We start from the raw sequence: 12,666 nt of genomic DNA on the forward strand, positions 1-12,666 counted from the left end.
CTGCTAATATGTGATTGTGGTTGTGGTACACCTCAGCTCTATCTATAACCCAAAATATAAAGACCTCTTTGAACAGTCTATGGTTTGAAATTTAACACTTTGATTAAATAATAAATAAATAAATAAATTTTCCTTCATATCAAAGCACCTGCAACTGCAAGCAAACACAAAATGTACTTTTAACTCGATCTTAAACATATAGAGAAGGAGGTGGCGAGAGCCGAGAAACGTTCAAAGAAAATGAAATTGGTATATAAACATGTTATGAAATTGGTATATATTAATATGAATACAGTGTGTATGTACGTACGTGTGTTCTTTATACGTTACACATATTCAACAATTATTAGCTCTTTATAACAAAACCAAGAAACATTACACATTACTTTCCTTCGGGTCGCGTTACTTGCAATAGCTCAAGATTCAATTCAAAAGTGGCTCCAGGCTGCACATGCATAATTAAAAACAAACACATAATCAGCCAACAACATTCTTAATAGCAACCTTAACATAAGCAAAGAGCTTAAGTTAACACAAGCATACCGGAATCTCATTCTGTCCTTTTTTACCGTACCCTGCCTCCGGGGGAACAATCACTGTCCTCTACACGTTCAGCATATTCAAATTATATAATCAATTAAACAAAATAAAATAAGTTAAAATATGAGGTTAAGAAATACGAATACCTTTCCACCAACTTTCATCCCCTCAACAACGCTGTACATGGCGGGAGGAGGTTTTGGTGCAGCTTGAGCAGAAAATAAACCGTTGGGGTTGTCTACAAAATCACGTTTTCTTTCCCTTCCTGGAGGAGCTCCAACCTTAAACTCATAAGGCTACATTTTCAAGAAACATGTCGTCATTCGTTAGCATACTTAGACAAAAATAACACGACTTTGGGGGTGTTTGGAAGCTGATAATTTAACTTCATTTAGTGTTTGGTAAAAGTGATTAAGCTCTTCATTCGGGATAAGAATGAAAGTTGCTGTGATTATTGAAATAAATGTTAATTAACTACCTATCCGTAATTAGCTTTATCCAATCATAATTCAAAGGTTCAAGTCCTTTGAAAATTTCCTTTTTGTACGAAACAGAAAACAATGTCCATAAGGATTCTGAATTATAAACAAGGGCAGGCTAGTGAAACTCAGGTTAGGGAGTTATTTATTTTTATTTTTAGAAAAAATAACCTTGTGTGTAAAAATAACCCGTGTGAGTACGTATGTACTTTAAAAATCTCATTTTATACAATCAATGTTCCTCTCCTATCACCTCAGAATCGCAAGAATCAAGACCAAATTTTCTCACCACGTAGTCAAAACTTGGCCCTTTGCAAACATCATTCAGACACACAGAAAGTGGAAAGCGACAATCTTATGAAGACAAGACAGCCACCTCAATGAAGTCCGCCTACAAGGAGAGGAGAGAAATGCTATTTCACCACTCTAAACTCTAGTCTTACACCGACAACTAGACATCTTTTGGGACACAGTACGACTACGTTTGTCATTGGCAATTGGCATGAAATTTAGATTGGTTGTTGCACCAACTAGAATGGCAAGCTTAAGAAGTGTACAAATTGCATAAATCAGTGAACGCCTTACGTAACGAATGAATTTCACCCGACTTTAAGTAATGGGTATGATCACTTGGAAAAAATGAATACAGTTGACTTTTGAGGTTATAAAGTCAACAAATCAATTTTGAATTTTCATTACTCCGCAGGTGAAAGTAGAAAGAAACATACCTGTGCGATGGTACGGTTTCCAGCTAAAATTTTAGACTCTCTGCTTGAGACTGCTGTAATTTTGTTATAAACACAATCAAAGTGAACCTGCACAAACCAACCTTACTCATAACCACATTCGCTTAAAAGATTAACTCGTATCAATACATTATTACATACAATACAAGAACCTGAACTGTTGATCCCTTTTCAGCAACGGGGCCCTTTCCTTCCACAAGATCATAGTATTTCAGCCCATCCGCTGCTTATTAAAAACAACAGTTACCATCTAAACAATATCCTATCCTTGCAAATACAATCTCAAGCTTCGGTTAATGTTTGGACTAACATAAAATGTTTCAAGTAGGAAATGCAATTCAAGCTTCCTCGCAATGTATAACAACATTCTTCATGAAAATTAAAAAGGAAAAAAAGAAAGGTGATCGTACATACTACTAGGCCTGTAAACGATCCGAACGAACACTAACAAGGGCATGTTCGTGTTCATTTATTTAACTTTGAATGAACATGAACATGAACACGAACAATTAATCGGGCAAATATTTATGTTCATGTCCGTTCGTTTAAAAAGAACATGTTCGTGTTCGTTAATTTAAAATCATAACAATTCACAAACATAAACAAACATAAATTAACATGACAGAATAAAGATAAACGAACATAAGTGATCATAAATGAACATAAACGAACAAATATATAACATGAATGAAGAAACACTAACCGGACCCCGGGCAGATTACGGGTAACCTGGGGGTTAGATAGATGTTTCCCACGAGGGGTTAGACCCAGAGAAGATGGTTCTTCTGATAACCTGCAAAACAGACACCGTGAGCTTGTCACTGAGAAGGGGGGGTTTCCTCCTTGTGACCACCCTCCGGCGTGAGAATCAGACTAGATTGCTCTTTAAATATAAATGTATATTAAGAGATTGCTAGAGCAGATATCAGGTATAATATGATGATACAAGATAAGATATGATCATACCATTTGTGGTATTTATAGCCGAAGGTAGGTTTCCAAGGAGGTGTGGCCGGCTGCAACAGTATTCCTGTTCCACCAACAGTAGCCTACGCACGTGCCCTGCTGGTAGTTGGTGGGTAGGCAGCGGCTGATAGAGACCAGGCCTGTTGTATACTATTCCTTTTCCACCAACTGCCGGCTACGCACGTGGTATGACAAGAGTTGGTGAGTAGGCAGCGGCTAATAGTGACATACAGTGCAGGAGCATGCTGCTCGCCATACTGTTGTCAATAAGCTGTCGTATCTTTAGTCAGATCTTTTGCCCATACCTCGTCAGGTACAGTACAGAAGATCTTCCTGTATCGTACGGACTGGCTTATTTGGGCGGGAGTATTCCCCCTCCCGCTCCTGTGCGGGATTGTTCCCGGCTTTGCTCATTCCTTCAGGTGACACTGAATGATCGAGAGCTAAGTGCCTTGTGCGTGTAGCCTTGCTGCGCGGGTGGCCTTCCCTAATGGCTTGTATCCGAGGCTGCGGGGACAGGCGGAGTCCTTCACCATTGGGAGGCATTTCCTGAGGGAACAGCTTGCGTACTGCGCGTAAGGACGTCACGTCTCTGAGCATGGTTGGTCCTGCGGATCCAGTTGGTTTCTGCGCAGACGTCCCTGTTCAAGGTGAGTCTTGCGGGTCCAACTGGGCTCTGCTGGGACCTACCTCTTCAAGTCCCCCCAGTCTAATGTTCTTCTCATGCGTGTTTAATAAAGTGAGGTGAACTTTTGGACTTGAGCAAAGGGTTTTTTGAAAAGGGTTTATTAAGGTTTTCCATGGGGATTCTTCCCGCGGAAGTCCTTGTCACTTGCAGAAATTCCCGAGTTTCCTGCTTGGTCTTTGGGTATGATGCGGGTAGGTCTGTAACCTCCTCGCAAGTCAGGAGCATTGAGTCCCACTTGTGTGGATTTTCCATGAGGTTTTGGTAGTTTTGAACATAGTGATCAATTATGTTAAAACCACCAATTCCATCATGGAGCTTCAAACAACGTAGTTCTCGACGTTCCCGCTATGCGGGGATGTTATTTCCGTTTCCGCAAGCATTGCCCAGAAGATCCTTCTTGGTTTCAATTCCCAGCGGAGCGCTAGGTATGTGAAGGGTTTTGCCTTAACACTGTACCAGCGCTCGTCTTACGGTTACTTTACTTCCAAGGTATTCCTGGCGTCAATTCCCTGCGGGTGCTAGGTATGTGAAGGGTTTTGCCTTTACACTGTACCCGCACCCGTCTTATAGTTACTTGGTTGCCGAGGAATATTTGGCTTCAATTCCCTGCGGGTGCTAGGTATGTGAAGGGTTTTGCCTTTACACTGTACCCGCATCCGTCTTACGGTTACTTGTTCGCCAAGGTTTATTTGGCTTCAATTCCCTGCGGGTGCTAGGTATGTGAAGGGTTTTGCCTTTACACTGTACCCGCATCCGTCTTACGGTTACTTGTTTGCCAAGGTTTATTTGGCTTCAATTCCCTGCGGGTGCTAGGTATGTGAAGGGTTTTGCCTTTAAACTGTACCCGCATCCGTCTTACGGTTACTTGTTTGCCAAGGTTTATTTGGCTTCAATTCCCTGCGGGTGCTAGGTATGTGAAGGGTTTTGCCTTTACACTGTACCCGCATCCGTCTTACGGTTACTTGTTTGCCAAGGTTTATTTGGCTTCAATTCCCTGCGGGTGCTAGGTATGTGAAGGGTTTTGCCTTTACACTGTACCCGCATCCGTCTTACGGTTACTTGTTTGCCAAGGTAAGGGGTATTTTCCTGCTTACTTTTTAATACTTTTAAATTTTGAATTTTGAAATTCGAAAGGTTGGTGGAAAGATAAGAACAGTCCAAACCTTTGAAACGTCGTGCGACGGTTTCTTCTGACTGTGTCAGGACGTGCAGGAAGTTATGGTGACGTGACAGTACATGGTCATTCCAGACGCTTTTTCAGGCGCGTGGGCGCGATTTTTCGTGCGCGTGGCCGCGAAATTAATGGTACGCGTCCTGTCAACAGCTGTTGCCAGCTTGCTTTTTGCCACGTGTCATAGTTTCATTGCACCTTCGATTTCTCTCTCCTCTGCATTAAATTCTTCGCATTAATTGCGATTAGTATATAAAGGGGGAGAGGGCTCTTTGTAATCCACACTTTCACCCTTGTCTTCATCTTCTTAGCGATTTCCGGCGAATACTCACCTTTTCAGGCAAGCATTTTCCCGAAATCGTTTTCTTCTTTCTGCAAGATGTCTTCACGTGATCTCGAGTCTACAGCTGATGACAAGAGTACTGCTGGCGAGTGCCAGTGTGCTCTGCCCGGCGATCTGTACCGGTATGTTGTCAGGAAGTTCATGCTCGATCCTCTCGAGCCTGAGTTTCCTGAACCCCATCAGACCGTGTACGATTCCCCCAGAGGCAAGATCGGGGTTTATGCAGCATTCTTTGTCTATGGGAATCTTAGGTTCCCATTGACAAAGTTTGTTTACCGTGTCCTTGAGAGGCACGGTGTTCATTTGACCGAGTTGCACCCCATGGCGATCGCCAAGATTCGCCACTTCGAGTGGGTGTGCCGGATTTTGGGCATCGAGCCCCATGTTGACCGCCTGATGACCTTCTACACTTGGAGGTGCATCCAGGGGTGGTATACCCTGACAACCCGTATCAAGGGTTTGAAGATTTGCGCGACCGAGCGCAGTCTTCGCGCGTGGAAGCGGGAGTTCTTCTTTATCTCCGCTCGCGCCATTCCCCTTGCCATGAAGTTTAAGAATGGGCAAGCTCTCCCAAGCCTTCACGCCTCCAACTACCAGGAGGCGGAATGGTTCTCAAAGATATCTCGGGTCCAATCTCCGGTTTACCGGTTTGCGGAATCCGGGATGGTCATGTTGGGGATGAGCCGGGTGTGGAAGGCGGCGGACGCGCAAAAGGTTCCGATCGTCCTCGAATACGGTTCGAACTCTGTTCCTTACGGTATGCTTTCTTTCCTTTTGTTGATTTTGAATTTCTTCTAACTTTTTCCTTGTTTACTTCAGAGGGGAACGACCTGCAGTCGCTCCTTAACCCGCGGGAGGCTGACGGTCCCGCACGGATGGGTACTCGTGCTCTGGAAGAGAACGAGTTGCCCATCCTTGAACAAACTGCGGATCGGTTCGTGGAGGTCTATCCGCTAGGCCATGAGATCCTTAGCGCCAGGCGGCCAGGTAAGGCGCTCTTCGACCCTCGACCCCTCAATGTTGAAACCTCTGCTGGAATTCCTCTAATCGTATGTTCTGATGAGGAATCCGCAGATGGTCCTCCGTTGGTGCGGAATAAGAAGGCCGCCGGCGGGAAGGGAAAGGAGAAGGTGGCCTCCACTGCCGATCCGGTGCCTCTGTCTGACTCGGAGACTGAGAGCGAAGAGGTGGCGGGGAATCCCGGTGTTGAAAAGACCACTGCTCCGGAGGTTGCGACTGTCACCTCCGGAGAGCCCAAAAAGACGACAGTGACCGGCGCAAAGAGGCCGGCTCCATCGGGTTCGTCCCCGCCTCTCCGTACCTTCAGGCTCAAGAAAACCCGTAAGTACAACTTTAGCTTTTTTTCTTCATAGCTTAATATCCTTTTAACACTTATCTTCTTTACGCAGGTGTGGATGTTGACGCATTCCAGGGTTGAGCGCAGAGGAGTACCTCTCCGCCAATGACGGTAGGCCCGGTCAGCCTACCTGAGGCGACGACCCAGGCGGCTGCGCCTGCGCCCGCTGGTTCAGTTGCTCACTCTGAGCCGACTGTTCCAGCCGAGATGACGTCACCGCCGGCCGTGAGTGCGATTTTTACAGCATCCTTCACCGAGCCGGCGGTTACTATTGCTGCGGATTCTGCGGCAGCGACTGCGGCGGCTGCTACCATGCCCCCGCCACCGGCCACGACGGCCGGTCCCTCAGGTACGCATGGGGGTTCTCGCCAATCTTTGCCACTTTCCCATCTGCCTGACCTCTTGGATGGATTTCCTTTGGGTTCAGGTGATGGGTTCGGCGGCTATCGGCCTGTTATTGACCCTACAGGTGCGTAGGGTTCTTCTGGCCCATTTTATACATATATATTTTATCATCTTTTCCTAACTGCTTTGTGTTTTTTGCAGTGTCGGATTCCAATGAAGGGTATGTTCCCCGATGGAACATTCGCCGAGGAACAACCCTTCGCACCCCTGTGGAGTGCGTGGAATGGGCTCGTCACGCTGCTCCCAGTGGTGCGTTGGGGGAAGCCATGGCTAGCTACCAGGAGGGTAGACTAACCAATGAGCTTCGGGTTCTCCTGGCCCGGATGCAGCCGCGCGTCGAGCTGCTTTGTCGTGAAAACGACAAGTTAAAAGCAGCTCGCCTCAAGGAAGTAACTCAGGCGCGGGCTGTCCGGGAGGAGAACCAAAAACTTGCCGCAGTGGCTGCGGAGAAGGAGAAGGCCTTCAAGGCCCTCGAGGTTGAAGTTCAGGCTCGACTCGAGGCCCGTTCCAAGGCTGCCCAAGCTGTTAATGAACAGCTTCGGCTGGCTAAGGAAACTGCGAGGAACGCAACCGAGAGGGCCACCAAGGCTGAAGCTGTTGCTGAGCCTCTGCGCGTGGAGAATGAAGAACTTAAAGCCAAATTAGAGGCTCTCCAGCAGGCTCATGATGCCTTGGCGATGGAAGACGCCAAAAAGCTCCAGGAGATCTTGGACCAGAGGGGGGTGCTTGACCATACTGAGCGTAAGCTAAAGGGCGTCGAAGAGGCTGCGGCTAAAGAAGTGTTGCTTGCCAACCTTAACAAGAGTGAAGCCGAACGAGCCCGTAACGAAGCTCAATCTGCCATCCAAGAAGCTCTGGCTGCCAAGGAATGGCTTCTTCGAGAAGCGTTGTCTCAGGTAAACTTTCATGTCTTTAAGCTCTTCTTTGTAAATAAAAAGGGTGTTGACACTAGTATATTTTCTTATGTAGGTTGTGCATCGGGTCTTCTCAGAGACATCTTACGACGATGCTATGAGCGCAGCCCTCAACGCTTCTCACGAGGATGGGGAAAAGGCCGGCTTCCTGCTTGGTCTAGGATTCGTTGAGAAAGGCATCCCGCCTTCCAACTTCCCTTTATTCGATGTAGATACCGAAGCTGTATACGACCAAGCAGTAAATCAATACGCCGCCTTCCCGCATCCGGTGGTGGAGAAGGTGAATGAAGTTGCTGCTGCTGATGATGGGCTAGCTATCCTCAAAGCTTTCCTTGAACTGCCACGCTCTACTGATGGGGCTGGTCCAAGTGGAAGTGGCCCTGAAGCCTGATCCTGAAGATCCCTTCCCACTGCTAGGATAGATTTAACTTGTATAGATTTATTTTCTTGTAGGCGGGTAGTTACCCGGCCATTCTTGTAACGAATATTTATGAAATATAAATCTTTATGCGGGTAAGACCGTTTCTTTTATTGGATTCCTTGCTTTATAAACGTTATATGACTTGCATATTTTAGTTTAAATTAGCAATTTTCCAAGTGTTTAGAATAAGTTAACCTTTGAACGTGGTAGATAATAGGTGTGAAGTTTTGCTTCCTCTTTCGTGATTGTGCGGATAGGACCGTCACTTGCACTTAGTAGGATGGCTAAACTTTACCTGCGTCTAACCTGCGTGTAGGTTTTTCTCATCCTTTAGGATAAGTTAACCTTTGAACGTGGCAGATAATAGGTGTGAAGTTTCGCTTCCTCTTTCGTGATTGTGCGGGTAGGACCGTCACTTGCACTTAGTAGGATGGCTAAACTTTACCCATATCTGACCTGCGTGTAGGTTTTCCTTATCCTTTTTTAGGAATTTTGTTTTGAACCGTTCGACGCGCAGTTGTCAATAGGTTAGTGTTCAGTTTCCTTTCATGATTCATGCGGATAGACCGGCACTTTCATTTAATGGGATAACTGAACTTTTCCCCTTCAACTGACCTGCGTGAAGGTTTGTCGTTTTTTGGGTTTATGCGGGTTTTGCCGCCTTCCCCACGCAACGACTTTTCACGTAATTATGCGGTGAGAACCGGCATATTAGTGTTTAATAAATTAACCGTTCGACGCACGGTTGTTGATAGGTTAGTGTTCAGTTTCCTCTCATGATTCATGCGGATAGACCGGCACTTTCATTTAGTGGGATAACTGAACTTTTCCCCTTCAACTGACCTGCGTGAAGGTTTGTCGTTTCTTGGGTTTATGCGGGTTTTGCCGCCTTCCCCATGCAACGACTTTCCACGTAATTATGCGGTGAAAACCGCATAATAGTGTTTAATAAATCATAAAGTATAAATGTAAAATCATCAGCATCGGTGTTTTAAGGAGAATCATTTCCATTAGAAGTGGCTCTTGGCCTTTTCTTTACAAATTTGGAATTGATTTACATGCAAACTGTGTAAATGAGCTCCCTTCCATGTTGGGATGGGAGTGCCATCGAGCCGATACGCACCTGGTTCGGGATCTCGTTCTTTACGCAGCATGTAGTCTCCATATCGAAGCTGGAATTTTATTCGTGTTTTCCCCAGCTGGGGTTCTACACGCATCAGCCTGCTCAGCGTTCATTGCGCCACGAGGTGCGCGAGCGTCCCATCTCTGACAAATGCTTCGACCATGTCCTTCACGTCTATGCATTCTTCGGTGTTGTGGCCTTTTGTCTTGTGAAAGTCACAGTATTTACTCCGATCAGCATTGTGACGATGTCGGATTATTTGAGGCTTTGGCCATGGGAGCTCCTCGGTGGCGAATATCTCGGTGACGCTTTTGGTGAGCGGCGTCCATCTGGGGTTCTGGGTCGATCGTACATTATCCCTTCCGCCTAACCTATGTTGCAAGCCGGATGAGGTGTCAAAGTTTACCCTTGACTGCCAAATGCCTAGCTTTCGCTTTTTGTTTAATCGGGCGGTAAGGACGTTGTCTTCCCTTGTTTTCTGGGTGTAGAGGTTTGTGCTCTGTGGGAGATCTCTACCCAGTTGCTTCTCAGTTTCCGCGAAGCGTTTTGCTGCTGTCATGATGGCATCCCATGTGGATGGCATGCCATCTTTACCCGTTAAGGTGCGGATGAGCTCTGGGTCGTTCGCGCCCTGGATGAAAGCAGCGCGAACAAGATCTTCGCTAATGTTACCCAGACTAAGTTTCTTCGAGTTGAAGCGAGTGATGAAGTCTAGCAAAGATTCATCTGTTTCTCGAATGCATTTGAGAATTGTCCATTGCTCCTCGGTATACTTTCTTTGCTGGCTGAAGTGTTGGCTAAACTTCTGTTGGAAGTCTGCCCAGTCGTAGATGTGGTTGACCGGTAGACGATCGAACCACGCTCTAGCAGCCCCCACAAGCGTCATTTGGAACATGTAACACCACGTAGGTTCCGTCCAACTACTGACGGTTGCCCCCGCTATGAATCTGTTCAAATGATCATCGGGGTCAGATATACCATCATATGTGCCTATGCTTGACATTTGTTTAGCACTTTTTGGGGCGATTGCTTCCGCAATGTCCCTTGCAAATTTGGACGTTCCCGCATTTGCAACGTTTGGTCTGAATGCTTTGGAGAAGTCCTGTGGACTTCCGCCTGTGCTTTTTGGTTTGAAGGCTTGTCCAAAATGCCTTCTCGGTTGGGAGTCCGGTTCTTTACGCTTCCCTTTTGCCCTGTGGCGAGGGTTCGCGTCGGAGTCGGGTTCCTCCGAGTCATCCAAGTATTCGAATTCGTCGGCCTGTTGTACGGAACGCAAGCGTTCGTCCAACTCAGCCTGGAATTCCTTTTGTCGTGCCTCCGCCCATGCCTTAACTTCATCGAGAGTTTGGCGGGGGAGTCTTCGTTTCTCAAACTGGGTATCGGTGGATCCCAGTAGGCGATCATTTACTGCACTTGCCCCAGCTTGAGTAACTGGGGTAGTGTTCGTAAAATTTACTTCACTTGCCCCGGCTTGGGTAGCCGGGGTAGTGTTTGTAAAAACTGTGTTGCCGGTATTCCCCCCAGTAGCTGGGGTTGTGGTTACCGGAATTTCTCTAACCATCTTTGTAGAAGTTTGAAAAAACTGGAGAAAATTAAAGTTCTAGCTTTATGCACGGATGGTGCCAATGAAGAAACACTAACCGGACCCCGGGCAGATTACGTGTAACCTGGGGGTTAGATAGATGTTTCCCACGAGGGGTTAGACCCAGAGAAGATGGTTCTTCTGATAACCTGCAAAACAGACACCGTGAGCTTGTCACTGAGAAGGGGGGGTTTCCTCCTTGTGACCACCCTCCGGCGTGAGAATCAGACTAGATTGCTCTTTAAATATAAATGTATATTAAGAGATTGCTAGAGCAGATATCAGGTATAATATGATGATACAAGATAAGATATGATCATACCATTTGTGGTATTTATAGCCGAAGGTAGGTTTCCAAGGAGGTGTGGCCGGCTGCAACAGTATTCCTGTTCCACCAACAGTAGCCTACGCACGTGCCCTGCTGGTAGTTGGTGGGTAGGCAGCGGCTGATAGAGACCAGGCCTGTTGTATACTATTCCTTTTCCACCAACTGCCGGCTACGCACGTGGTATGACAAGAGTTGGTGAGTAGGCAGCGGCTAATAGTGACATACAGTGCAGGAGCATGCTGCTCGCCATACTGTTGTCAATAAGCTGTCGTATCTTTAGTCAGATCTTTTGCCCATACCTCGTCAGGTACAGTACAGAAGATCTTCCTGTATCGTACGGACTGGCTTATTTGGGCGGGAGTATTCCCCCTCCCGCTCCTGTGCGGGATTGTTCCCGGCTTTGCTCATTCCTTCAGGTGACACTGAATGATCGAGAGCTAAGTGCCTTGTGCGTGTAGCCTTGCTGCGCGGGTGGCCTTCCCTAATGGCTTGTATCCGAGGCTGCGGGGACAGGCGGAGTCCTTCACCATTGGGAGGCATTTCCTGCGGGAACAGCTTGCGTACTGCGCGTAAGGACGTCACGTCTCTGAGCATGGTTGGTCCTGCGGATCCAGTTGGTTTCTGCGCAGACGTCCCTGTTCAAGGTGAGTCTTGCGGGTCCAACTGGGCTCTGCTGGGACCTACCTCTTCAATGAAGTAGATGATCCATCCAAAAAAGAACAAAAGTAAAAGAACATTTGAAGGAACATAAATGAACGGACGAAACATGTGTTCATGTTTGTTCATTTAATTAAATAAATACAAATTTTTTGTTCATGTTCGTCCATTTATTAAATGAACAAACATAAACGAACTTCCCACCAATTGAACGTTCGGTTCGTTTACGCTTACATGGTGCATAAATAAACTACCAGAAAAGAAAACTCTTTTTAACAAAGTATCCATTACACTTCCTATTCACTTAACATGAAAATCAACAGACTTTTGTTTGGATTTGGGAATTTTACATCAGACAAAATACATTCAGCATAAAATGCAAAATCAATCTTGTACTTTTTTATTTTATTTTATTATTATCAGGGTACAGAATTGAGCTATATTTGTATCTCTAAACTTATAAAAATATAACCTTGTCACCTAAAATGTATTATTAACCAGGCCACATTGTGAAACTTTTGATTTGGGAAACAATGTGACATTAGAGTTCCATAAGACAAGAATAATAAGTAAGTGATGAAATGAAATAGAGTGACTAACGGGTAGTTTGGTAATCTTCAAGAGGGATGATCTTTCGATTGCGTCTTTCTCTTGCGAGAGATTGTTGGGGGTTTGAAAGTGGAATCACTGATATCAGAATTATTGCTGCTGCTGTTCTTCTTGATATGGAACAAATGGGTACTAATGCAACATTTTGATTTTGATTTTGATTTTGATTTTGATTTTGATTTTGATTTTGATGATTCACTTGTTGATGATGATGATGATGATGATGATGACGATGATGATGGCTTTTTATGGGTTTGCAGGAAGAAATCAATGGACTTATTTTCTGCAAACAAGCCATGGCCATGTGCACCCAAATCCCAAATCTATCCACTTCCAT

General features: G+C 45.7%; 1 protein-coding gene across 1 annotated transcript; it reads right to left on the reverse strand.

Annotated features, from left to right (window-relative positions):
• Nucleotides 1-302: 302 nt before the first annotated feature.
• On the reverse strand, nt 303-12,666 carry LOC143538268 (peptidyl-prolyl cis-trans isomerase FKBP18, chloroplastic-like). Its single transcript, XM_077031863.1, has 6 exons — nt 12,321-12,666; nt 1,918-1,988; nt 1,748-1,834; nt 687-836; nt 544-603; nt 303-445 (listed from the first exon to the last, which is right to left on the reverse strand). Exons 1-6 carry the CDS (start codon nt 12,664-12,666, stop codon nt 383-385), a joined length of 777 nt encoding a protein of 258 aa, XP_076887978.1. The 3' UTR covers nt 303-382.

This window comes from Bidens hawaiensis, unplaced genomic scaffold (assembly GCF_021521415.1).
Source record: "Bidens hawaiensis isolate Kalapana, Puna unplaced genomic scaffold, B.hawaiensis_p1.1 tig00011542_1, whole genome shotgun sequence".
NCBI classification, from domain to species: domain Eukaryota; kingdom Viridiplantae; phylum Streptophyta; class Magnoliopsida; order Asterales; family Asteraceae; genus Bidens; species Bidens hawaiensis.